The sequence below is a fragment of the Periophthalmus magnuspinnatus genome, chromosome 7 (genome assembly GCF_009829125.3).
Source record: "Periophthalmus magnuspinnatus isolate fPerMag1 chromosome 7, fPerMag1.2.pri, whole genome shotgun sequence".
NCBI classification, from domain to species: Eukaryota; Metazoa; Chordata; class Actinopteri; order Gobiiformes; family Gobiidae; genus Periophthalmus; species Periophthalmus magnuspinnatus.
The window spans coordinates 27,374,235-27,397,642 of record NC_047132.1 but is presented as its reverse complement, the minus strand read 5'-3'; the positions used below and the strand labels follow the sequence as shown (position 1 = coordinate 27,397,642).

Genomic DNA, 23,408 nt, shown 5'->3' with positions numbered 1-23,408 from the left:
TGTCATCTCTCCACAAATCTGACCTGTAACTTGGTCTGGTGGCATCACCCACTTGTTTCCATGGAGATAAGCTTAAGGCCTTAGTGGGGAATACTCAGTGAGAAGCATTACCCTCACCAAGGAGACAAGCAGGTTCATGTACCCAAAAGTTGCAAGGTGCCCCTTAATAATTTCTTCCTTCCAAAAAAAATAATAATTTAAATGGATTTGTGGGGCAGACAAACATGACCCACGATGAGTAAAACACACCACTTACAGTATTTATTTAAGGCAGGTGCATTATTCAGCAGAGCTTAGAGCAGCAGACACATGCTAATGCATGTCTGGAACCTGCAGTGGTTACACAGCCTTGACCCATGTGCCTCCAGTCCAGTCAAGGTTAAATCTTATTTTAAATTTTTTTACATGATATTCATATGATCTTTTAAATGTTCTTTGTGTGCATATGACAGATTTTCACGTTTTTCTAATGGTTTCTTTGTTAGGTGGGATAGTGTCTATGACAAAAACAGTATTTATCATAGCAAAAGACAGTATTGGTCTTAGTTTTACATCAGGCAGTTTGATAAGAAAAGCTGAAAAAAAAATCACAGAAAGTAGCATAGAGTGCTAAAAAGAGATCCATCCGTCTATGTCCTAAATACAAAAAATCTAACAGAAATGAAGGGATGATGTACGCACAAGATATACATTTTTTTCACGGGTTAAATAAAAATAACCATTAAAAATCTAACTACAGTAAACGAAACTGGCTTTGGCATTTGTTTACAGCATGGTTGCTAGGTAACAGTTTTGCAATTACTTCCTAAGTATGTCACATCTGCTGCCCATGTCCAAGAAGAAAGTAAAATTATAAACTTCCCCAAATTGTCTAACTAGGGAAAACTAGGCCAAAATAACTAAATACAAATATAATAGTGTATCAATCATATGACCTTTAAAGACATCAAGCTACTTTCTTTCTAAAGATGGTAAGCAACATATTCAGACGACTCTCACATAAACTACAACCAGACAGCCAACAGCGAACATGACGTCTAGTGTGTCCGCAGCTGCTGGTTGAATAAAGTGCAGAGTGGATCTAGTTTCATGCATTAGTTTGCCCTGTGTAAAGACAAAGACTGTCAGCTTAAAAGGCACATTAAACAGGGACATACTCATTGCATGTAAACAGCACATTTAATACCTGGTTTGATGAAGTCCTTGGAGTTTGATTAATGTATGAAACTTGATCAGGGCACATCAGGTGGAGGCCAGGGACACTAGAGCCACTCCACTTTACTATTCTGACTACACTTAATCATTAATGGTGCAGTCTGCGGCAGTCAGGTGTGCTGCTGAAAGTAAAGTTTAACTGATTTTGGGACACTCATCACTTTCAAGATTTAAAGGTAAGAAGAATCATGTTTTTTTCTTATTTTATTTTAGCTTAGTTAAAGAGTCAATATTATGTATCTGTTATTATGTTGTTTGCTCATCAAAAACATGTCTGGAGTTTGTTTCATTCACACGTATTTAACACACAAACTATGCATATTTAGGCTGAGTTCTTCTCTCAGACTGAAAACACTCTGCTACCACTTTGTGATGTCATGAGGTGTAATCCCGCACTCGTCCAGGTCTGATCCATCGCAAAAGATGAAATTTAAATCTGTTAACTGGACAAATTGCTGTAGGTGAGTGAAGACATTTCGCTGCTCATCCAAGTCGCTTCTTCAGTTCTGCTCAGATTACTGGTGGACACTGTTTTATATACAGGATTACAGGAAAACAGGAAATGCTTCACTGTGTTTTTAAACTCCACACACCTTCAGTGGAGGCTTTTAATTTAAACTACCTCTAAATGACATCACTAGGTGCGACCATTTTGAGCTTTGGAGATGTAGACGGACTAATAAACCAGGATTACTCAAACCTGTGAATGAAACAAAACACAACCCCAGGTATGTTTTTGGGTAGGAAACAGCATTAAAATGGCTTATAAGAATCAATTTTGTGTAATATCGGACCTGTAAATAAATGTTATAATTGCATTTCCCCAAGCTATATGTTTGTATCTGTATTTTCTAACTAAAGTATCAAAATATTTAAAAATCAAACTGAAAAACGCCTTTATTTTTTAAAGTAATTTTGAAGAAATTGAGTGTAATTGCTTTGTGCTTAGAAGTCCATCTCAGCAGGTACACAGGACACAACAAGGCCACCGCAGGCTGCTCCAGAGCCCAAAGAGTCGCAGGGCTGTTCCCATGGAAACGTGCTGGTTGCAGCAGGAAGTGCAGTCAGACATTAATCATTACATCTCACATCTTCGACACAGGAGCTGCAATAACTGAGAGCTATAGCAAGTCTGCCTGGACTTTCACACCTGGGGCTGAGGTGGCAGAGGACAAAGAATGGACATAATAGACTTTTGAAAGGGAAATACAAGAGGAATAAGGTGACAGGGTGAGAGGGGCTTGAGTTACATTGGTCTATCATAACACCGACTGATGACAAAGTGGAGATGAATTGTACCTGAGCTGGAAAAAAGGGCTCATAAATTGCCAGCCAATCACAGCCAGGGCAAACTTTGCTCTTGTGGCTTGATGTGCTTGAAAAACATAAGCTGTTTGATACACTCTTGTTCTTAACACATTGATTTGCCCATATTGTACCTTGAGTGTGCCATATTGGAGCCTGTGAGGCATGTTGTCAAGTGAAAGAAAACTGTATTTGTGGGACTAAAATCATGTTTAAAGGTTTAAAGTGCCTTTTCTATGATCTCTAATCTAATCTTTATGTTTTATAGCCCATAACAAAATGTATGGGACAAAAGTGAAAAGCAGTTTGGTTCACTCCAGTTCAGTGAATGTTACTTTTTTGATAAGGCCATATGGCATCTGGCACAATCAATGAAAAATCTATTTGAGAATCGCACTAATAGATGCAACTGAAAGCTAAAATGATGCGGTTGACTTATTATTGATCCATCCACTCTGATTAAGAAGTGAAAAATGCACTGTATTGGGAAGCAACTTGTACTGAGAAAAACATTAGACAAATGTGATGCTCAATCAGTGATGGAGGTAATAATATACATATGGCACTGGCTCCCTGCCCCCTGGAGCTAATCCTCATTCATTAGCTGGTTTATGAGAAGTGTTGAGTGGGAGGCCCGGCGGTGCAGCAGCTTTTTGGCTCGACTCGCCGCCTTCAGAGCTGTGCCCAATGAAAGGCGCTCACTGCTGCCGCTGCAAATGTGTGAAATCAGGAAAACCCTAAAAGATCTCCAAAAGCTTCGAGTGGGTGGATTCACTTGAGTAAAAGTGACAAGGCTTTCCCTCCTCAGTGGGCAATCATAAACAAAGCTGTACAAGAAGACTTCATTACAACTAGCAGCCAGCACCATGGGAACATGCGAGGGTAAAGCTGCAGGTATCCCAAGTTGAACTTCTCATTCCCAGTCGAGCAGAAGACATAAAACCCAGTGGACCTTTCTTCACTTTACAAACAATTTACAATATTTTGTTAAGGAGAGTGGAAAGCTGAAGCACAAATTCTCTTTTAGCAGGTTAAACATGTGATTATTTATATTATTATTCAATTGACTTTTTAAAATTAAAAACAAACATTGATATATATAGTTTAGTTTATGCAGTGATGTGTTTAAATTCCTTAGTTGCATATAGGCTACTTTAAGATGATGTTGAAGTGCCTTACCCATGGAAATAACATCTGTATGATTGAGCACAGAGGAACTGAACCACCAAGCCTTTCATAAGTGGGTAATGGCAGGGTCAGTGTTATCGCTTAAGATCGATTCAACAAATTAACTGGTTTATCAAAGCACTGAAAATACAAATGAAACCAATTGTGGTGATCAGACATAAAAAGGTTTAAAACGTCCTCTGTGAACAGCTGTGTAGACCTCCTCTTTTACACTGTTGTTATGTGAAGTGCATAGTTAGAGGATGATTTACTTGAATGAATATTTAGTTGAAGATAGTCACAGTGAATACAATGCTGACGACTGATATATCAAAACAATGACTCATAAACACTCAGTGGTGAGCGGCAATGTCCATTTTACAAGCGACAAAATGAAATCAATTAAAAAAAACAACAAAAAACAAGCAGGTGGAGCGGAACATTCTTGATGACATCGTGACGACAAACAGACAGACTCACTGGGCTGGTGGAGTCCACTTTCCAACAAATACACATAAAAGTAAAGTCTTGATGGCATTTACACTGAAGGGACTATGTCTCTTGACTGGCCTGGGAACATCTTGAGGTCCCACCCGGAGCTGAAGGATGTGTCTGGGGTGAGGGAAGTCTAGGAGTCCCTGCTTAGACTGCTGCCCCTCACGGCCCAGCCCTGAATGAGTGGAAGAAAATGGATGGATGGAAGGATGACAATATTTAAATTGATCATGTCACCTTTTTCAATCTAATTATTTTATGTTGATCCAAAACAATTAATTTACATTTTAAGATGATCTAATATATAATGGAAAAAGGTGACATAGTATAATTCAATAGGCATAAATTACATTTTTCTCCAGTTAAGCTGGCAACTATCAAACTGGCATTATGTTTACATTTGTCTTATTTTATTTTAAAGAAGTTAAAGAAGGAGCTGAGCCGAAAGCCAAAGCCCTCGATTTAACGGTCAATCTACTTTCCTACCCTCACCTGTGGTCATGAGCTCTGGGTAATGACTGAAAGGACAAGATACAAATAGTTAGATACAACCGGCCGAAATGGGTTTGCTCCACAGGGTGAGGAGCTCAGTCACATGGGAGGAGCTCGGAGTAGAGCTGCTGCTCCTCCATGTCAAGAGGGGACAGCTCAGGTGGCTCGGGCATCTGTTCAGGATACCTCCTGGATGCCTCCCGTCAGGTGCATGTCCCACCGGAAGGAGGACCCAAGGAGGCTGGAGGGACTATGTCTCTGGGCTGGTCTGGGAACGCCTTGGGGTCCCACCTTAAGAGCAGGAGTACGTGTCCGGGGTGAGGGAAGTCTGGGAGTCCCTGCTTAGACTGCTGCCCCCGTGACCTGGACCTGGATAAGTGAAAGACAATGGATGTATGTTTTCAAGACTTTTAGTTAGTGCTCACACCTCACTTCTTACTGAACATATGGATGGATATAGTGTTCTTACTGACTTATATATTATTTGGTATGAAGCCACTGAGTTCCATTTATATCTATAATGTTCATCATAAGCAATGTTTTAACAAAGGACTACATGTTTTGCCTTCTATAATTGATTACCCTGAGAAATAGCCTAAACTTCTCCCACATGACGCACTTGACCCACAGTCTGCAGTGCCTTTCAGACTGTCTGGACTCACTACACTGTGACAAGTCTGGTTCTCAACCCACAGTTAGTGGCATCAGTGACAAGCCTAATTAAATCTACCCTTGGCCTTATAATACCCTTTAAACTCTAATTAACTTCTCACTGGTGACATCTGGTATTGTGTATCCGCATGTATCGGGTTCATTTGAGTCAGGGCTTGCGGCAGTGTCAAACAGCGCCTTCTTGAACGCGTCTGAACGCACTGCTGCAGAGACGGACAGACAGCGGCGGCCTGTACGCGCTTCGCCACACCGCACTGCGCCTCTCCTCTCCGGGTGCTGTCACTCGGAGGCTGCTCCCTGCTAATTATGCCAGTGGCCGCTGATAGGAGCAGACAGCACTCAGATCTGGCTCAAACGACGCCAATTATCCGCGCATCTCGACTTGTTTACTGAAGACTAGGCGTGCGCTTTTAAAACCACCTTTGCCTGTCACCGCTCAAAGGGTCCACTGCGCTTTACGTAATGTTTTTTGCGTAATTTTGACATGGCGCGTGGCTTATTCTGGCGAGGGCATCTCTAGTGTAGTGTTCGCCCTCCTCTTTTTCTTTTTTTTCCTTTTACATCCGCCGTTGTCTTCTTCAGAACTTGACGCACGCACAGAGAGACAAACGGGCTGGATGGAGCGATACGAACACCGAGGAGCTGTGTAGATACCACCCGGAGACACTGCATCCTTTTCGGCGTTGGCTCAAGGTAAGGCTGTTGCTGCTTTGGTTCCTTCTGCTTCCTTCTTCATCTCGACTCACGTTTCCATGTTCTGCGCGTTTGTTGTCGGGGAGAGTGGTGCAGTGCCAAATCAGCGCGTCTACAAGGACATTTTGTGAATGGTGCGAGATTACGTGTTGTTGTTTTTTTTTGTGTTACATCTAACCAGATTCGGATCAAACCTAGTGCCTGATTGAAGGGTACCAAAGGAGAGGAGGAGGTGGGAGAAAAGGATGTGTCTTATAGAAGGAATAACGTTTGGATACGCCGCTGTAGTGTTGTTTTTAAGATGCGCAAAGCAGAGCACAGAGGGAAAGTTTATGCGTGTGGAAGCTGTGAATGCATCATAATATTAATCAAATGCATGCACTGTGGGCTACAGACCTGTAAAGTAGTCAAGGACATCAACTTGCATAAGGCTGTTTACATCAACCATCAGAAGGAAACCCACAACTAATCCATAGTAAGCACTTATTTATGAGTTAGTTTATACAATTTTCATTTGATTTTGAATAATCCAATAAAGGATAGAACTACAGTGATGTTTTGTCATACCATGTGGGAGACTTGTAACACTTTTCTGGATGAAGTTGCCCTTGAGATGCAGAAAAACTCAAAAGTTGATTAAGAGACATGTTAATAATATGTTAAATCCAAAGAAAAATTACAATAATAACATATAATATAATATAATCTCACACTGTTAAATAGTTTTACACGTAGTACCATTTTTACTAACATTGTTTATATATGTTGTTTATATATATATATATATATATATTGATATTGATGTCCCATTGTGATATTGTGATACATATTGTCTCATTGTGGTATTGTTGTTCACACCAGGCCTGAGATTTGACTGATTTACTTTCCTTTGAACATAACCTAGAGATTAGATTATTAGATTATTTTGTGCTATCTCACTCCGCTCACTGGCAAATATGACAGTGCGCTAGGACCAATATGCCTTAAAAAAGGATAAACTAAGTAAAAATGTAAAATAAAGAAAGACAACTCTGAATGTATATTAACCAGCAAATGTTTACAAAATGAACATTTCTCGAAAAGTGTAATTGACATTCAGTTCTGTTTCTGTTCTTTCTTTCAGCCTACTCTTTAACAATGGGATCTGTTTAAACCTGTGGGCTTTCCATCATGTTGGACACACTACCTCAGTGGCTCCCCCACTGCCCCAGATGGACATGGCTCCTCTCTGTCGGGACCGTCCTGCTATGGCTGCCCCTGTCCCACACGACGACCTCCCCACTCAACTGCCACAAAATTTGCATCTGCGCCTCCAACATCGTCAGCTGCTCCAAGATGAACCTGTCAGACGTCCCGCTGCACATCCCTTCCTACACTGTTGTTCTGGACCTCAGCTACAATGAACTTAAGAGGCTCAAATCAGAGTGGACCCCAGACCGTCTGCCCAACCTCCATAATTTACTGGTTAGCCACAATGAAATGACTTTTTTGTCATCAGAAGCATTTGTTAATGTAAAGCACCTGCGCTACTTGGATTTGTCTTCTAACCAGCTACGACAACTGGATGAGTTTGTGTTTGAGCCTTTGGTGAATTTAGAGGTCCTTCTTTTGTACAACAACAGAATAACCACGATTGACCGTGCAGCTTTTATCACAATGATCAACTTACAGAAGCTTTACCTTAGCCAAAACCAAATCTCTCGGTTCCCCACAGAGCTCATAAAGGACAAGTCACGCTTGGACAAACTAAGTCTGTTGGACATATCTTCAAATCGAGTTGCAGTTTTGCCCATAGATGAGCTAAGAAACCTCCCTGCCTATATCAAAAATGGTCTTTACTTTCACAGTAACCCTTTGCATTGTAATTGTGACCTCTACACTCTTTTAGCTCACTGGTACATCCGAAATCTCAACTCCGCCGTGGACTTCAAAGACGACTACACATGTGTCTTACCTGGACCCCAAAAAACCCAAGTTCCCGCCTTTGACCTTAGCAGTGATTACATGAACTGCAGTACATTCAAAGAGGAAGAAGAAGAGGCATTTTTGGAGCAGTCGCTACTTCTCAGGTGCGATACAAAGCACAGGAACATGTTCAAGACTTGGACACTTCCTGGGAATGTACCAGTGATAGCAGGAACTAACCAAACGGCCAAAGTGTCGAACGATGGAAATTTGCTGGTCAACCCGGTGAAGACAGATGATTCTGGGACCTATACGTGCTTCGCTACAAGTGAGGCATTCAACGAGACCATCTACATTGTGCTAAAAGTGTATAATTTTACCATGCATAGAAGCGGGGAAACTCTTAACACGGCGTATACAACATTAGTGGGTTGTCTAGCTAGCGTTGTCATGGTCCTCATGTATCTCTACCTTACGCCGTGTCGCTGCTTCTGCTGTCCCAACAAGGGCAAAGGCAGAGGTGAAGACAGCATCCACTCCTCCATGCTAAGCGTTACGCCAACCCATGAGGATCCAGCATTGAAAGCAGAAATAAACCGCCACGTCGCTTTTATCGACTCCAAGAACTCCCAGGGGCAAAATGGCAAACTTAACCCCAATGGTGATGAGGACGAAGAGGATGAGGAGGAAGATCAGGATGCAGAGGCTGGATCACTCATGAAAGGCAAGAGAAAGAAGTCCGTGGCGGAGTCTATAAGCTCAGTGTTCTCAGATACGCCGATGGTGGTTTGAACTGGACAAGACGGCCACCATATTTTGTATCGTAGTCCATCAAATTGGACGTATAAATACAAGGGATACTTTCAACAATAAGCAGGACTTTCTTTCTCCAGCATTTAATTGTGTAGCACTTAATTTTCATACTGTGAAGGAATGGCGATGTGAATTGGTAAGATTAGACGTAGACTTGAGGATTCAGGAGGTGACAAATCAGACTGGTGACATACATGATGCACGGTTGGCTCATTACTATAGCAGACTCATAAGGGACTAAGAATAGAGCGCATCTTATGTAAACATTTGTTGCATTTACTGCACAGGAGCCCAGACGGAGATAGCCAGAGACACAGGAAGCCTTCGATTCATCTGTCATTAAGACTGAGTCATCTTTGGTAGAGTGATACACCTAGTCTATTTATGTAGGAATTTATATTGAAAACAGTAGCACAAGTATGACAATAAAAAAATCTAGATTCACACGACACTGTAGCGCATTTCAATATTTGTTTCTTGTGTGAAATCTTGTACAGTCTGTAGGTAAACTCATTATTATTACGAAAAACTCAAAGTAACTCAAATATGAAGTCACCTTTTAATGTTATGTGACTGGGGGTCTGTAACTATGGGCCTTAAGAGGGGTACACCCAGGACACCATGATAACGGCTAGCTAGCTCCAGAAACTGCATTTGTTCACTATAGGGACACTTCATACTCTCTAATTATTTCAAAACATTTGTCACAATTAAAACGCTCTTGTTTGTCTGGCTACAAAATATGAGCGGATGTCTCCATTGTAGGCCAGCATCTTCCATGTGTTTTTATTATTGTGGTCCTGTTACACTACCTGGATGTAAAGTAGTCAATGCTTAGCGCTGCCAATGGAGACCTGTTGTACACCTGAGGGAAAATAAGATGTTTTCAGCTATACGATACATTGTTTTATATCAGACGTAGCCATATTGCCATGTGGTTTGTGAAGAGTAGTAATAAAACTGTGCAATAGATCAATGCTGTGAAATATTCACTAGCTACTCTGCACACACTGTACCTAATAAAATGGCCATTGTTGTTCTCCTTTGCTGGAAAACATTTAGAGATGTTGGTTGTAATATTTGAACCATTCAGGCTACTCTCCTCTGATCCCTGGCATAAACAAAACCGCACTGGAAAAACCTGTAATGGAGATCCCACTTATCTTCTGTTTATCCGTAACTATCATATGCACTACTAAGCTGTGTTTATGCCATATATGTACTCTGGGGCCTTGCCTTCTGGCCAGTAAGTTTCCATTAGCTCTTTCGTATCTAGTACACTGTGATTGTTTTGTTCACAGAGGTGAGACTTGTACATAATCCTGCCTTCTTTGTGGTTAGGTAGGTATAGGACACTAGACATGGACTAGACTACCATTGTCAGCCATCAGTTTAACCCACTTAATGCTACAAAATCTCAAATTTCAATAAGAATTTTTGATCTGGTCGACAGTTTGTGAATACACAGCTCACATTTAAAACAGTGTCATGTCATGTCAGTAGCCATGTCGTATAGAATAGATTCTCAATAGATCTCAACGCAAGGCTTTTTTCGGGATTAAATGTTAACTGCTCCATTTGATAGGATGAAGGTGCTGCCAAGGTTGTGTCTGTACAGAGGAGATAGGTGCGTTATCTTGGGTCACAGAAACAATAAGCCATAGCCTCTGGTCCAGTCTAATGTGTTTGCTTTGTACTGCCTCTCCGTCCTGTCACTGATGGAGCAGATTATGACTGTCAAGCCAGTCTGGGTGTTATGGGTAAAATCCCGCCTGTTAGTTTAGCAGTTAGTATTTAATAAGAAGATAGTGAAATAGTAATCTGGTAAATTAAATAGTGCATTTATTCGAAATACACACTGATCATGCAAAATATGTAAAGAAAATAAGATGCCATTTTTATTATAATTACCCTTAATCAGCCTTAATAAAGCATGAACAAACGGTTTAATAGAAATGATTCAGGGTTAGTATATGAGGGGTTAGGATTAGGAGTTAGGGCATTAATTAAGAAGTTACCAAACCATAAACTATTTCTTAATTATGAATTAAGTCTTTGTTCATGTTTTATTATTAAAGATGTAGTTATTATATTAAGTTTTTACCAAGAATAACATCTCTTTGTCACGTCACCTGTTTTTGTTTGTTTGTTCATAAAGTTGTGTCAGGAAATTGCGTAGAAGTTTAGGCAAATATCAAGAGCACAATATTAAGTGGTAGTAAGAAGGAAGTGTGGTTAACCAGTAAATGTAAGTGCAGGGTATGGTCCCAATCCATTAAAATGATAGTATTGATGACATTACTGAAGAGAAGTTTGGTTATAGGTCTGCTGAAAATGAAAGAATGAAGTTTGGTTATAGGTCTGCTGAAATGGTTAGGTACAAAAATCTAACTTACACAATACATTTGTCTATATGGCTGCTATATATTGGGTAGGCAAAAAGGAGGAAAAATAGCACATTTAAAAACTTCTGCAGTAACTTCTAATGGGAAAAAACACTTTTAACACATCTCAAAAACAAAACATTTAACTGAATGATTTCTTAAATGTCAAACTGGAAGACATTTACGCGCATCCCGACAACTTTCTTTTTTGTAATTGGTGGCTGTCTGTTGCTGTGTGCACCACCGCAGCATCTTTTGTGTGGGAGAGAAACAGGAAGTCACACTTATCAAGAGTGATGCCATGTGAATCACTCCACTCATCGCACATAGGAATACACCAGGTGGAGATTTATAGACAGGCAGCGGTGAAAATACCACCAGACGGTATTCAACAAACCAGTCCGAGCACAGAGGAGAACGGGTCGGCCAAAAGTCTGTCCCAAGTCGATTGGTTTTCTTCTCAAACTTTTTGCCACAGAATCTTGCTTTTTTAATTTTTTATAGGTCATCTTTATCTATGACATACACAACTAAACTGGGCCCAAAATCAACACCAAACCGTGTCTTAAATCAGCCATTCAGTTTTGACTTAAGGATGACTAAACCAGGAAGATGATCTAAAGTGGGACAATAATAGATTTTTTCATCTTTATAAACACCAGTTTCTCAAAATTCCTCAGGTGTTTAGTCTAGCAAAGACAAAACTTTACATAAATGAATGTTCTTGAATACAATTAGCCCGTGGTGTATCAAATTCATCGTCTGGGTCCTTTATGATAACATATTGTACAGGTAATTCTCAAGTGCTATTGTTGAGATCCTAAGGCACACACAGAGGACATTAGAGGAGAATAGCGGCTTTGAGCTCTCCAAAGCAGATCTGCCTTCCTATATATTAACACCTATATATACAGTAAATATGTAAGCCACTTTCTGTGTTACGTATTGATCGGTTGTGATATGTTCTTTGTATGTAATGTGTATTTCTTGTGCAATTTAATGTCTTTGGCATCTTGTCTGCTGCTGTGCTATGTTTGAAAAGTCTTGACATAAACGTTTATTTTTCAAGTGGGGTTGATGGGATTTAGTTTTTTATAGAAGAGGGACGTATTTTGCAAAATGAAAAATGTATGAAGCATGTATCAAAGATTGTTGTCAGTAATGGGCTGTGAATATGTAGCCACTACTTACTTTCAATCAGACTCAGTACTTGACTCCAAAAGCCATAATAACTTTAAGAAAAGCACAGCTCTTTGGGGCTCTGTCAGGGGACTTCAGGATGACTCATTGAAACAGAACAGAAAGAGTAATCACTTTATAATTTCTACTAGAACTCTTGTAAACTTGTGGGAATTAGTCAGACTAATGCATTTGAAAGAAGACCAATTTTGTGATAATCTATGATACACTGTTTTTAGATAACTACTTTCATATATATAAACGGTTATAACTGGATCACTACACCTTCTCAGGCCTTCATCGGTTTCCTGCTCCTCAAGAGTTTGTGCCAGGTGCTGTTTGGGTCATTTTTAAATCGAAGCACCTTTTTATGGGGTGAAATGCTTCAGTACAATCTATTGTCTCCACAAAACAAAAACAGCTTTAATTGACCATTTCTCCAGAGACATGAGCATGCTGGCTTCTGCTGCAGATGGACCGGCCCCAATAAACTAAAGAGGAATGGCTTTGCATGGTTCGCTTCTGTGACTGCAGGATAGATGCAACCCAGTAGGCATTACTGAACTACAATAACAATAGACTTAATAAAAATGTAGTATTATACCTGTGTTGGCTCATTATTTCAAAAGGAAAAAACTCCACTCTTTGCTCTAATATATATATATATATATATATATATATATATATATATATATATATAACAATATGAATTTTTTATTTGGTTTGACTAATTTATTAATATTGCTATGCCTGTCAGATTAGAATATTCAGTTTGTTTTTTTTAAACACAAAGTTAAGGTTGTAACGCCATCTTGTGGACTAATTGTAGTCAATGTATTCTTACCATACATTAACTATATGTTTTTTATGATAATAATAAAAGAGATATTAATGAGCATAAAACAACCTAAAGATTATATAATGTAATACATAAATTGTGCTACATTGACTACAATGACAGTTTACCAACTATCAAATCTTCTGATTTGAGATTTTGTAAAAAAAAACAAAAAAAAAAAAACCTCCCTCTAGTGGTAAAAAGCTTAAAGTAAAAACAACAACAACAACAACAAAATTAAATAAAAATAACAAATACTTGAAAACACAATTTCACTTTATTGTTTTGTTCCCGTTTGTTTAGCAGCATGAGTAATACATGGAGGTGCTTTTACACAGACATATTTTTTTTGTAAAAAATATTTCAAAAATTGACATTTCACATTTACACATACTGTACATCCATAATAATGAATACATAACTTGTGCATAAAAAAACAAAACAAAAAACACAGTTCAACACACACATTCATACACTCACACTGTGCTGGCTTCCCTGTAGGTTGGTCTAATACTGGCCTGGGGTGTCATCTGCAGAGAGAAGAGAGAAATATTACGATTTTCTGACACTATTTCTGTAAAAGAAAAATTAAAAATGTACAACATGTCTGGTATTCAATAAATGTAGTACAAAGGTTTTATGTAAATTCATTATATTATTTATCAACAATTCATAAAACTAATGTATGAATCAATGAAATAATAAAATGTAGAGAGATACATTTTGTCTCTTAAAAAAATATTTCATACAAATGGACAAAAAGATGTTGATGTAACAGTGAAAGTGAGAATATATAACATTTTGTTGTATAATTCATTACAATGCAGTGATGCAGAGGCAGCCTTATCAGAAGTGCGATTTGTAACACACTGACCAATCTAGGTAATTGTAGTACAGTTTGAATCACCTTCAGTTGTGTGCTCTTTCCTCCACACCCCAAGCCAGACATCCTGAGTGCTGTCCCTCTTCCAGGAGAACAGGCTGGACCGGGACGGGGGCGACAGGCGGGGACACTTTTTGGACGGTGAGGAGCTGGTGGGGCCCATAGTAGATTGTGTTTTTCTTTTTTGTGCGTCACAGCTCCCAGCTCTGGGCTGGACTATCCCGGAAGGTCGACCTTTGCTCCGTGGAGGGCAAGGATTTGGTTGTAGGGATTCATTTAAAAGTGGGGTGTTTCTTTCAGAAGGCCGTAGAGGCGACAATGGTGGGGTCTTTTTGGATAATAAACCAGGGATGAGTGTGCTAGAGGGGGCTATGTGCTTAGAAGATGTGGTGTGCGATAACTGAGAAGGTTTTTGTATAGTTTTGGTGTTTTGCATAAGCTCCCTTTGTCCCATATGAGCCTTACTAGTCTGCACAGCAGAGGAGGACTGCTGACCTGCGCCAGGGCTCATAGTGGGGGCAGAGGGGGGCGACTTGGTTCTCTTCGAGTTATTTTGAGTGTTTTTGAGTCTTTCAAGTGAGGTAGATTTAACATTAAATGAACCAGTTGGATTGGACCTCGCTCCTATCCGGACCGGCGATGCTCGCGTTGAAGGTGTAGCATGAGTGGACCTGAGATTTGAGGCAGGTTGAGGCATTTTCCTGCATAAAAAGACATATCATTAGACTTATGTCACCATTTTAAGAAATAGTTATACAATTTCCTTCTGTTGCAAACTTAAATCAGCATACTATTTTATTGTATAACAAAAAATACAGACATAAACATCACTGCATCATTAGCTTTACACACCGAATGTGAGAGGTCACTAATCTGTGCCCACTAAAAGCCAGAGTTATTTCCTTGTGGTGGATTAGCCCTCGCATCTATTTAAAGTAAGTCTCATTCAGAGGCATCTTGACTTAAAGCTTCTTACTTCCACAAGTGTGAGTTCACATGGTCCTCCAACATGGCACTGAGTGCTATCCGTAAGTGATGTAAGCGTCGATCAAATGTGAAGACACTACAGCCAAACGCATGACATCCAAATGTGCACAGCTGTAAAAAAAAAAAAAAAAAAGACAGACACATTTTAATGTATACAATGCATAATTACTTCCAGAAGTCCCTTTTGTGAGTGTGTGTACCCCAAGAGGTTTAGGATGCCAGGGTGTGGAGGACACATCAGTGGATTCCTCTTCATTGTCGCTGTTGTCACTGGATGGTAGGCTTTGGTTGAAGGGATAAGGAGGCTGTACTTCTAGCTCTACCACAGGGCTCTGCTCCGCTGGAGTGGTTTCTGAGCCGTCTCTTGGCCTATGAAAGATAAACATAATAATTCTATTGGTTGTGTTCATGTGAATCATAACAGTCTAATGGAGCATATAGTTTAAAGCTGAGTTGGAGGGCAATTCCACCTCAGAATAAGCTGTTTAACTGTCACAGAATCAGAATCTTTTTATTGTCATCGTTTGTGAACACAGTTCACAAACTAGGAACTTACTTCGGTGATAAAGTGCAACATAAAACACACTGAATAAATACAAATACAAATAAGGGCATGCACAAGGTTAAAAAGATATGCTTAAAAAAATCAAATAAAATACTTAAAGGTAGAAAATATATACAAAAGCAGCATCAGAACAACAGTGCAAACATGACTTATTAAAGTGACTGGTGTTATAAAGTGTCCAGTTTTGTGCAAATATTATAAAGTGGAGATATTTTAGTCTGGTTTACAATCAATATAATTAATGACTCAAATGAAACAAGCACAGACAAAACAACAATCACTTCAATCAAACAAATGTCATATTATGCAGATGACCTATGTTAATATAATATTCAACATGTGAGCATTTTTCAGGTTGGCTGATTCCTTCATTAAAAAAAAGCATTTCTCCCACAGAGTTATGTTTGCCCCTGTCCACCATCTAAAAATGAGTATCAGGTAGTAACATAGGTTTAATTATTATTTTGCATACTTTACCAATCGTAGCTGTTCGTCACACATATTTCTATATGCTTTGGACCAATAAGCAAACAGACAGATACAGTGACAGTAATTAAAATGATTATTCTTACCTGGCAATGTGGCTGTTGGTGTTGAGGATAAATTTACTGCAACGGCTTGTGTTTTCTTTGGGGGGACCCTGTGACTCTGAGGTTTTAGTTTTTACAGGAGTCATCTCTGAATCTCGAGGTGAAGAGGCCACAGTTGGTAGGTCAGAATCGATCTTTGTTTTCAGCTGTCGACTCATGTCCATCTTTAAAGAAATTATAACATAACAACAAACGGCACGGTAGTAACATATTATTAAAGCTGTCAATGAATTCAATATATCTTATAATACTCACAGTTTGTATAGGCTGCTGAATGTTTGTCTGCTTCTTCTTGTCTTGATCTTCACACTTTTTGTTTATTGAGGTTTTGTTATTATTGTTTTTGTGTGTCCGGGAGTAGGCCCGTGTGTCACGCTGGGGACTGCTGGTGGGTTGTGCAGCCGTGAGCTTCTGAACAGGGGGCTTCATAGATGATGGTCTGAGAGATGAAGAGGGTGTGATGGAGAGGGAGGAAGCAGAGGAGCGACAGTGGTTTGGGAGAGGGGGCACTGAAGGCAAGGGTTGACTTCTGGGACGCTGTGGCAAAGGAGGGTGTGATTTGTCCTGAGTAATTTTGTCCATAGTCGGTAAACTGCAAAAATGAAGAGCGGGGGAAAAAACACTTTGAATTAAAATGAAAATGAACAAGCAAGTCTTTACATAAACAGAGCATGAATTAAAAACACTCGTAAATATATGACAAACTGCCAAGTCACAGCTACTGCGTTTTGAAAGTCTTGACAGGCGTTATAATAATACTTAGTGAACTATAGTATATGTGAGCAAAAATAAATACCAATTTGCAATGTAGTTTGTATAAAAAGTGGTGTTATTAATTACTATCAACTAAATATTGATGTCCACCCCAATTCTGCTTACCTACCTATAAAAGTCACGACACACTACTGTTCTATATAAATCCAATGCATTATTATTGCTAGTATTAACCCATACCTGTAAATACTATAGGGGTGTCTATAATTGATAGAAATTTAACAGTATCAGCTTAACAGAATAAAAAGAGGAAAAATATAATCAAACTGTAACTTGTATAACTGCAGATGATACCAACCCTTGATTCAAAACAAAAAATTGTCACAAAAAAGAAATTTTACAGTATCAGTCCAAAATGCATTGTGAGATAACCTCTAGTGTTGACTGATTTAAACTGTGGTTGTTTCTGTCCTTCCAAAACACAAGCAGGTAGTGGTAACTGAACCATCAACCTTCTAGTTATTATCTGTTCTGCTGATCTTACCTTGCTGCTTCTTTCAGAGGTTTGCTGGGCCTGCGCTGGGAAGGGGATGATGGGACACTAGTATCTTTGAGCCTACTGTCCCTCTGTTTTTCTTTGGACACATTTTGGGATGGCGTCAAGGGGCGATTTGTGCGCGGCTGCAGCAGTGGAGTGGAGCTGGATGGGACAGAGGTTTTAGTGAGCAAGCTGTGCCTCTGGCTGCAGTGCTCCTCAAAGGCCTGAGGTTTCACCAGCTTTCCACAGTGGCTGCACACCACCAAGTAGAAGTCATCTTGTGCTGGACAGTAACCGTATATGGGCATGTCTGAGAAATAGGAACACAAAAGAGGAACAATGCAGTAGTGATGATACATATTTTCACTGGATTGTGCAAAAAGCGGTTTGATTTTCACCTTCTTTCCTGAGGGTCATGGTCTCACAGCGGTCCCTCCCAGATTTGGTGTCTTCAGACAGGACTGTGAACAAAAAGCAGAGAGACATGAGCTATGACTCTATGCAATGATGTTACTCATTCACCACAGCAAACAGCAAAATAAACCAAAAAGACCAATAACAAAATAAACAATTCTATACCAAATTATTGCCGGTAATATGCATTTGTCGGCTATTTTTTGAGCGTTAAACAAGTCAATGATGGTGTGCTGTTTACGCGTAAAATTTATTACCCAGATGAGATGTAAATATTTTCAATAAAAATGCAGGGACATAGTTCCTTATAGAATCAAAACAATAAGAAAACAATGCACATAAATCAGTAAGAAACTCCAGTAACTTGTGGCAAAAGCTCTGAAGGCATTTGCAGTGTTGCTACTAGCCATCTTCAGGTGTTGCTGATGCTGTGACACACATCGGCCACGGAGAGCGAACGCGCGCTGGCAAAAGGTACATGGAGTGCACATTTAACACAAAAAATTACTTGTTTCAGAGGAAGTGCTGGTTTATTTTTGTGCATGTGGGCGAGTGTGCTTCGCTGGAGGATGTTGACGAACCCCCTCAGCGCTAGGACCCAGCAGATCTTTTGTTTGGGTTGCGTTTGGAGTCGGTCTTTACGCGTTGGAGTGAGAAAAATAAATCAGTGGGAAGTGGTTTTAGTCCGAAACACGGGTGACAGAGAGCAGGGGCTGTGACTCACCATCCGAAGGTTCAATGTCCACTGTGTCGACCCAACAACTCCAGTTTAATCCGACAAAATCATCGAGATTAGGCATCCGCCGATCCACAGCGGCCATTGCTGCTCCTGCGCGCTCCCGAGTGACGCCGTCGGTCATGTGCGCGCATTACAACCATAACATCAACCCAGAAAAATGCTTAGGAAACGTCTGACATGCATATACTTAGTTATGTGTTTAAAGTTAATGTTGTCTGTTGAATTGTACATGTCAGTAGTGCATATGCAGGGGATGTTTGACCTAAACTACTCCATTAATCAGTCTACATCTTTAAGCTTCTAAACCAACAGGTCTTTTTCAGATACACTGAAGGTGAAAACTACTACACTATGCATGACAGAAGAGAAAATAATATAAGCAAATGATTTCCTTTAAAGAAACAAAAAAAACATATACTTATACACTTGAATATGTGTAATATGCAGATAGTACTGTGTAGTGAGATACCTGTCCCTGTCACTAATAAAGACCCAAGAAAAGTTACCCAGTTTTGATTTTAATGCTGTTCAGCATTTTGCAACCAATTCTTTCTTTTCCAAAAACTTAACATGAACCATCAAGTTAAACAATATTAAGCCAACAAAGCTCGCCTTCCCTTATAGTAAAGTGGAGGTAGAAGCAAGACAAAAGCAAAGATAAAAACACATTTCAAATTAGTAGTATCAAGTTAGTCATTTGTCAGTTAAATTAATACCAGGTCTTTGTAGCCAAACATTACTAAGATTTACATTTCTTTCAACCAATACAATGACATGGAAGTCTGTGCACACCAACACCAGACAGGAAAAAATAAGGCACAAGATTTAAATAAAACACCCAAATAATCTCAAATTGGCAACGTAACATTGACTTTTTCTAAATTTTGAATGTGACGAGTCAAATCAAAGATATTTGCTGCTGATTAAGTTTTGGTGATTTCCAGACAATACAGAGGCAATATCCCCTTTTAATCAAAAGCTGTTTCACCGCAAAGACAATTTGTGTTCAGAAATATTATACAATATAAAAGCGTTACTGAATTACGTATTTGTGCTATACTTGGAGTACATAACCCACACACATACACTCAAAAACACCAAATTGGCAAAAGACATTAAGTTTTGATTATGCTATCATTTTAACAAACCAAATATATTAGATAACTCAAATTAAACAAATATAGAGTACTACGATTTCTTCATTATAAGAGCTTCCAAAGACCCAAGATAATGACTTGTATACCAACTTAATGTAGAACAATGGTTCCTGTTGGAACGGATTGCATTGTTTTATAAAGAATGATGATTGTTATCACACGTTCTCAATATCACTTAAATAGACTAAATATATGAAATTAGCAGGACCCACAGCTCCCTAAAATTCCAGGTTCTCAAAGACCAGCGGGAACCAAATATAATTTTTCTTGCTTGTAAATCTAAATTAGATCTTCCTTTGCTATTTTTGAAATGCAACAAAACAAAATACTAAGAAATCCGACAGATAGCGAAAGCAATCAGTCTGAACATGTTAACGGAACAATTTCGCTTTCAAACTTGATAGCAAACACTCAATAACTCAATAACAGTTACACCTTCTAATTAAAGAGTTAGGATGGCCTGCTTCCTGCCTCCACATCAGCGGGCTGATTGGCTTCTTTGTGGAAAGGTGTCTCCTTGTAAATGAACCAACAGTTTCCCCCCCACAAGATAAGGTTCAGGAAGCCAAAAATCTGAAACAGACACAGAAGTAGACAAGTCAACACAACTCCAAGAACTGAGTTGAATCAGCATTGTCTTATATTACTCATACTACAAAATCATTAACTGGACAAGTGCTACACAGAATACAGAATAGAAATAAATGTCTACAGCATTTAGGTTTAAATTGATGTGATTTATACTTTTTTACTGACAACAATATAATGGTTTGTTTTGTTGTTGTTTTTTTAAATACAAGTTTAATTTTGAACGTACAGCTGATGCATTGAGTCGTCCCATGTGAGGCAGAACTCCGGCAGTGCATGCGTTTTTGGGGTCTTTGCAAACTTCCAGTATGGTGATGATGAATGCAGGGCTGGTGGCCGTCTTCACATCAGTCAGACCTTTGGCCCAGGCAGAGGCAGAGGTCAGCCACAGGAAGGCCAGAACTGCAGTCAGCAGCAGATCCTGGGTCACACATAACAACCTTAGTAGAAACTTTGACTCTTGCTCAGAGTCACACGGTCCGTCATTAACACATCACTGTAACTCCCTCTACAGTATAACCCTCCCTTTTGCACATTAATAGAGGTCATCTAGTTTAACTTCCATTTTCTTATAAATTACAGTATGTTGCATCAAGGCAAACAAACCTAAGGAAAAAATACATTTGGCACCAAAAGGCAAAGGCAATTCTGTTCAAAATCAATTCATAGGTGTTCCCATGCTTCCCTTAAATATTCTGTTGAGAGCTGGCTTTCATATGTACAGTGGAGTAAGTAGACCATTGGTACGAGTCATGCGACAACAGTCATGGCCAACATACCTGACAACGGTCTTTAGAGAGTTCAAAGGTTTAAACACAGGTTTCAATTTGTATGAACTTAAGACACATGAACAAACAAGCAACAGGTGTAATTAACTATCTGACTGGAAAGATGATTTACATTATAGTACACAGTATTAACATACCACGAGTGGGGCGCGGCTGGACCTGTAAACATGCTGGTAGCCCAAATACAGGACAAGCATAGCGGTGCTGTACAGGAAGCAGAACACTCCAATACACACGAAGAACTCCGCAGAGGAGGCATGGTCTCCAGTCAGGTAGTAGGTAGTTTCAGAAGTATCATTGACCTTACAGTTGGGCACTTGGTAAGAATGTTTTGCCAACCTATACAAAGGGATATTACAAAAGAGCTAGATCAATATATAGAAATTATTAAGTAATGAAGTGTGTAATTTTCAGTACCGTAGACTGTTTTATTGTCAATTTAGTTATTTGTATTAATTCATGTCTTTAATTCTCTTCTTAAAAATGACCTAATTCATTTAAACTTTTTCATTGGTCAGTTTTAGTGTAGTCTTTGTTTTAGCACCTCACAGAAGCCCTTGCTGTTTATTCACTAATCAGTTAACTTGAGCATGATTGACAAAAAGGCTTAGAGCAAAATTAGGCTACACATAATCCAGTTTTTAGTATGTATTTTGGCTTCCTCTACAAAAACCTTTCTTTGCATCACTAAAATTATAGAAACATTTACGGAAACCCACCTAAACGGATAGCTGAAGTTCGCTAATATTTCCGTGTTTTCCTTGCCTTCACACTGGACATTGACGCCGGTCGTGCCACTGTAGCCTCCAGTTGTGGCAAATGCAAATATGGAGAACACCTGTGGCCAGATAAAGTTAGACACGTATGGCATGTGACGGGAGAGAGGGCATTATAGGATTACACAATGGACATCTGCATGTACTTCCTTATTTTGTGTGCAATACAGGAAACCAGTCATGCCATGCTTTTGAAAGGTGCATAGTAGTAACCATAACTATACTGCATCTTTCATTCATTTACAAATGTCCAGATCTTGCTGTGATCTGGCTAATTGCTGGAGTTATGATATGACCAACTCAAATATCCATGCTGATAAATGCATTTGATTTCACTGCATACCACATGTTAAACTGTGTTCCAGCTCAAAGCATGAATCTCTCTGGACACTCAGTTGGTCACAAGATGTAGACCTAATCAATTTGAAAGATATTTGCCTGTAGGGATGGCCAGGCTGCTAAAAACATGCACACTCATAGTTTTGCCACTACTACTGCGTATTATAAACTAACTTACCCATTCAAGAACACGTATGAAGGCTAGAGGTTCTTTTAAAGGTCCAAAGTCAAGACTGAACCCGGAAGATAACACTTTCTGATAAAACAAAGACACAAAAATCAGTTACAACAAGAACAACACGGCTGATGGTGGGAGCAGTTGTTGGCAAATAGGCGTGTAGCACTGCCACGAAGTAACAGGCGCCATTAACACACGTTTTTTTTTAGAGTTGTTAGTGCTGTTACCTGGGCCATTGAATCCATTGGGGAAGGTGGGTGAGTGCGAACCGCCGCTTTCAGTCGTTTTCTGGCTGTTTATTTGCGCTTCTTCTGGAGCCCCTTCGAGTTTCTGCAACTTTTCTCCAACTCCGGCGGATCTTCAGTGACACGTGATCAGTGACGTCAGCGCGTCACTGGAGGCGCTCGAGCTCAAACAGGAAAACGAAAGTAAATAAAGTAAATGTAAATACTGAGGAGCAGGATACAGAGCCACTAAAGGGAGTTGTCCTTTGTCTCACATAACCATGGATGATATGAACAGTGTCCCTCTTTTGGTAGGACCTGCACAGCCCTTAAATCTTACTGTTTCATTAATGTCACATGAATTGTATAAAAAAAATTTGATTAACATAGAAAACATGATCTTTTTTTCCTGTCATACTTTTTGGGTGTACTGGCTTTGAGGGTTGCATGTTGACACACAGACATATTTCTATTAAAATCGGTATCCTTGTGTAATGACAAAAGCTAAACAACTAAAAAAAAACACTGTGTTATTGCTTAAAATGCAGTTGAAAGGTGCATTATGTCACTTTTCGGTTGTCTCCATGGAGATGTTATTGCTTTCTTCTGTTTTAATGTTAATTTATGATGATTATTTTCGATTATTTATGTTTTGATTTTTGTGATTTTAATCCTTCTTATTCTGTAAAGCATTTTAAATTACTTTGTGTACGAATTGTGCTATACAAATAAAATGACCTTGCCTTTGCTTAGACTGGCTCAGTGTTTTG

The 23,408-nt window shown here is 39.3% G+C and overlaps 3 protein-coding genes across 3 annotated transcripts; 1 reads left to right on the top strand and 2 right to left on the bottom strand.

The window, feature by feature from the left end:
- The first annotated feature begins 1,331 nt into the window (after positions 1-1,331).
- amigo1 (adhesion molecule with Ig-like domain 1) lies at positions 1,332-12,906 on the top strand. Its single transcript, XM_033969424.2, has 3 exons — positions 1,332-1,391; positions 5,929-6,039; positions 7,163-12,906. The coding sequence occupies exon 3, from the start codon at positions 7,210-7,212 to the stop codon at positions 8,734-8,736; it is 1,527 nt and encodes a 508-aa protein (XP_033825315.1). The 5' UTR covers positions 1,332-1,391; positions 5,929-6,039; positions 7,163-7,209; the 3' UTR covers positions 8,737-12,906.
- Positions 12,907-13,418: 512 nt separating this feature from the next.
- On the bottom strand, positions 13,419-18,698 carry atxn7l2b (ataxin 7-like 2b). Its single transcript, XM_033969423.2, has 9 exons — positions 18,574-18,698; positions 17,834-17,896; positions 17,442-17,745; positions 16,439-16,775; positions 16,166-16,347; positions 15,229-15,397; positions 15,018-15,139; positions 14,066-14,742; positions 13,419-13,688 (listed from the first exon to the last, which is right to left on the bottom strand). Exons 1-9 carry the CDS (start codon positions 18,668-18,670, stop codon positions 13,666-13,668), a joined length of 1,974 nt encoding a protein of 657 aa, XP_033825314.2. The 5' UTR covers positions 18,671-18,698; the 3' UTR covers positions 13,419-13,665.
- A 392-nt stretch (positions 18,699-19,090) lies between these two features.
- On the bottom strand, positions 19,091-22,791 carry sypl2b (synaptophysin-like 2b). The gene is made up of 6 exons (XM_033969425.2): positions 22,642-22,791; positions 22,415-22,492; positions 21,841-21,959; positions 21,259-21,460; positions 20,563-20,754; positions 19,091-20,318 (listed from the first exon to the last, which is right to left on the bottom strand). Exons 1-6 carry the CDS (start codon positions 22,657-22,659, stop codon positions 20,196-20,198), a joined length of 732 nt encoding a protein of 243 aa, XP_033825316.1. The 5' UTR covers positions 22,660-22,791; the 3' UTR covers positions 19,091-20,195.
- Between the last annotated feature and the right edge of the window lie 617 nt (positions 22,792-23,408).

Excerpts from the sequence above, each read along its gene's own strand:
- amigo1 (XM_033969424.2), top strand. The coding sequence starts at position 7,210 with ATGTTGGACACACTACCTCAGTGGCTCCCCCACTGCCCCAGATGGACA.
- atxn7l2b (XM_033969423.2), bottom strand. The coding sequence starts at position 18,670 with ATGGCCGCTGTGGATCGGCGGATGCCTAATCTCGATGATTTTGTCGGA. Across the intron at positions 17,746-17,833 it reads CATGACCCTCAGGAAAGAAG|ACATGCCCATATACGGTTAC; the intron begins GTGAAAATCAAA and ends CCTATTTCTCAG. Across the intron at positions 13,689-14,065 it reads GAAAGAGCACACAACTGAAG|ATGACACCCCAGGCCAGTAT; the intron begins GTGATTCAAACT and ends TTCTCTCTGCAG.
- sypl2b (XM_033969425.2), bottom strand. Across the intron at positions 21,461-21,840 it reads AACTTCAGCTATCCGTTTAG|GTTGGCAAAACATTCTTACC; the intron begins GTGGGTTTCCGT and ends CCCTTTGTATAG. Across the intron at positions 20,755-21,258 it reads CCAGCCGCGCCCCACTCGTG|GATCTGCTGCTGACTGCAGT; the intron begins GTATGTTAATAC and ends TGTGTGACCCAG.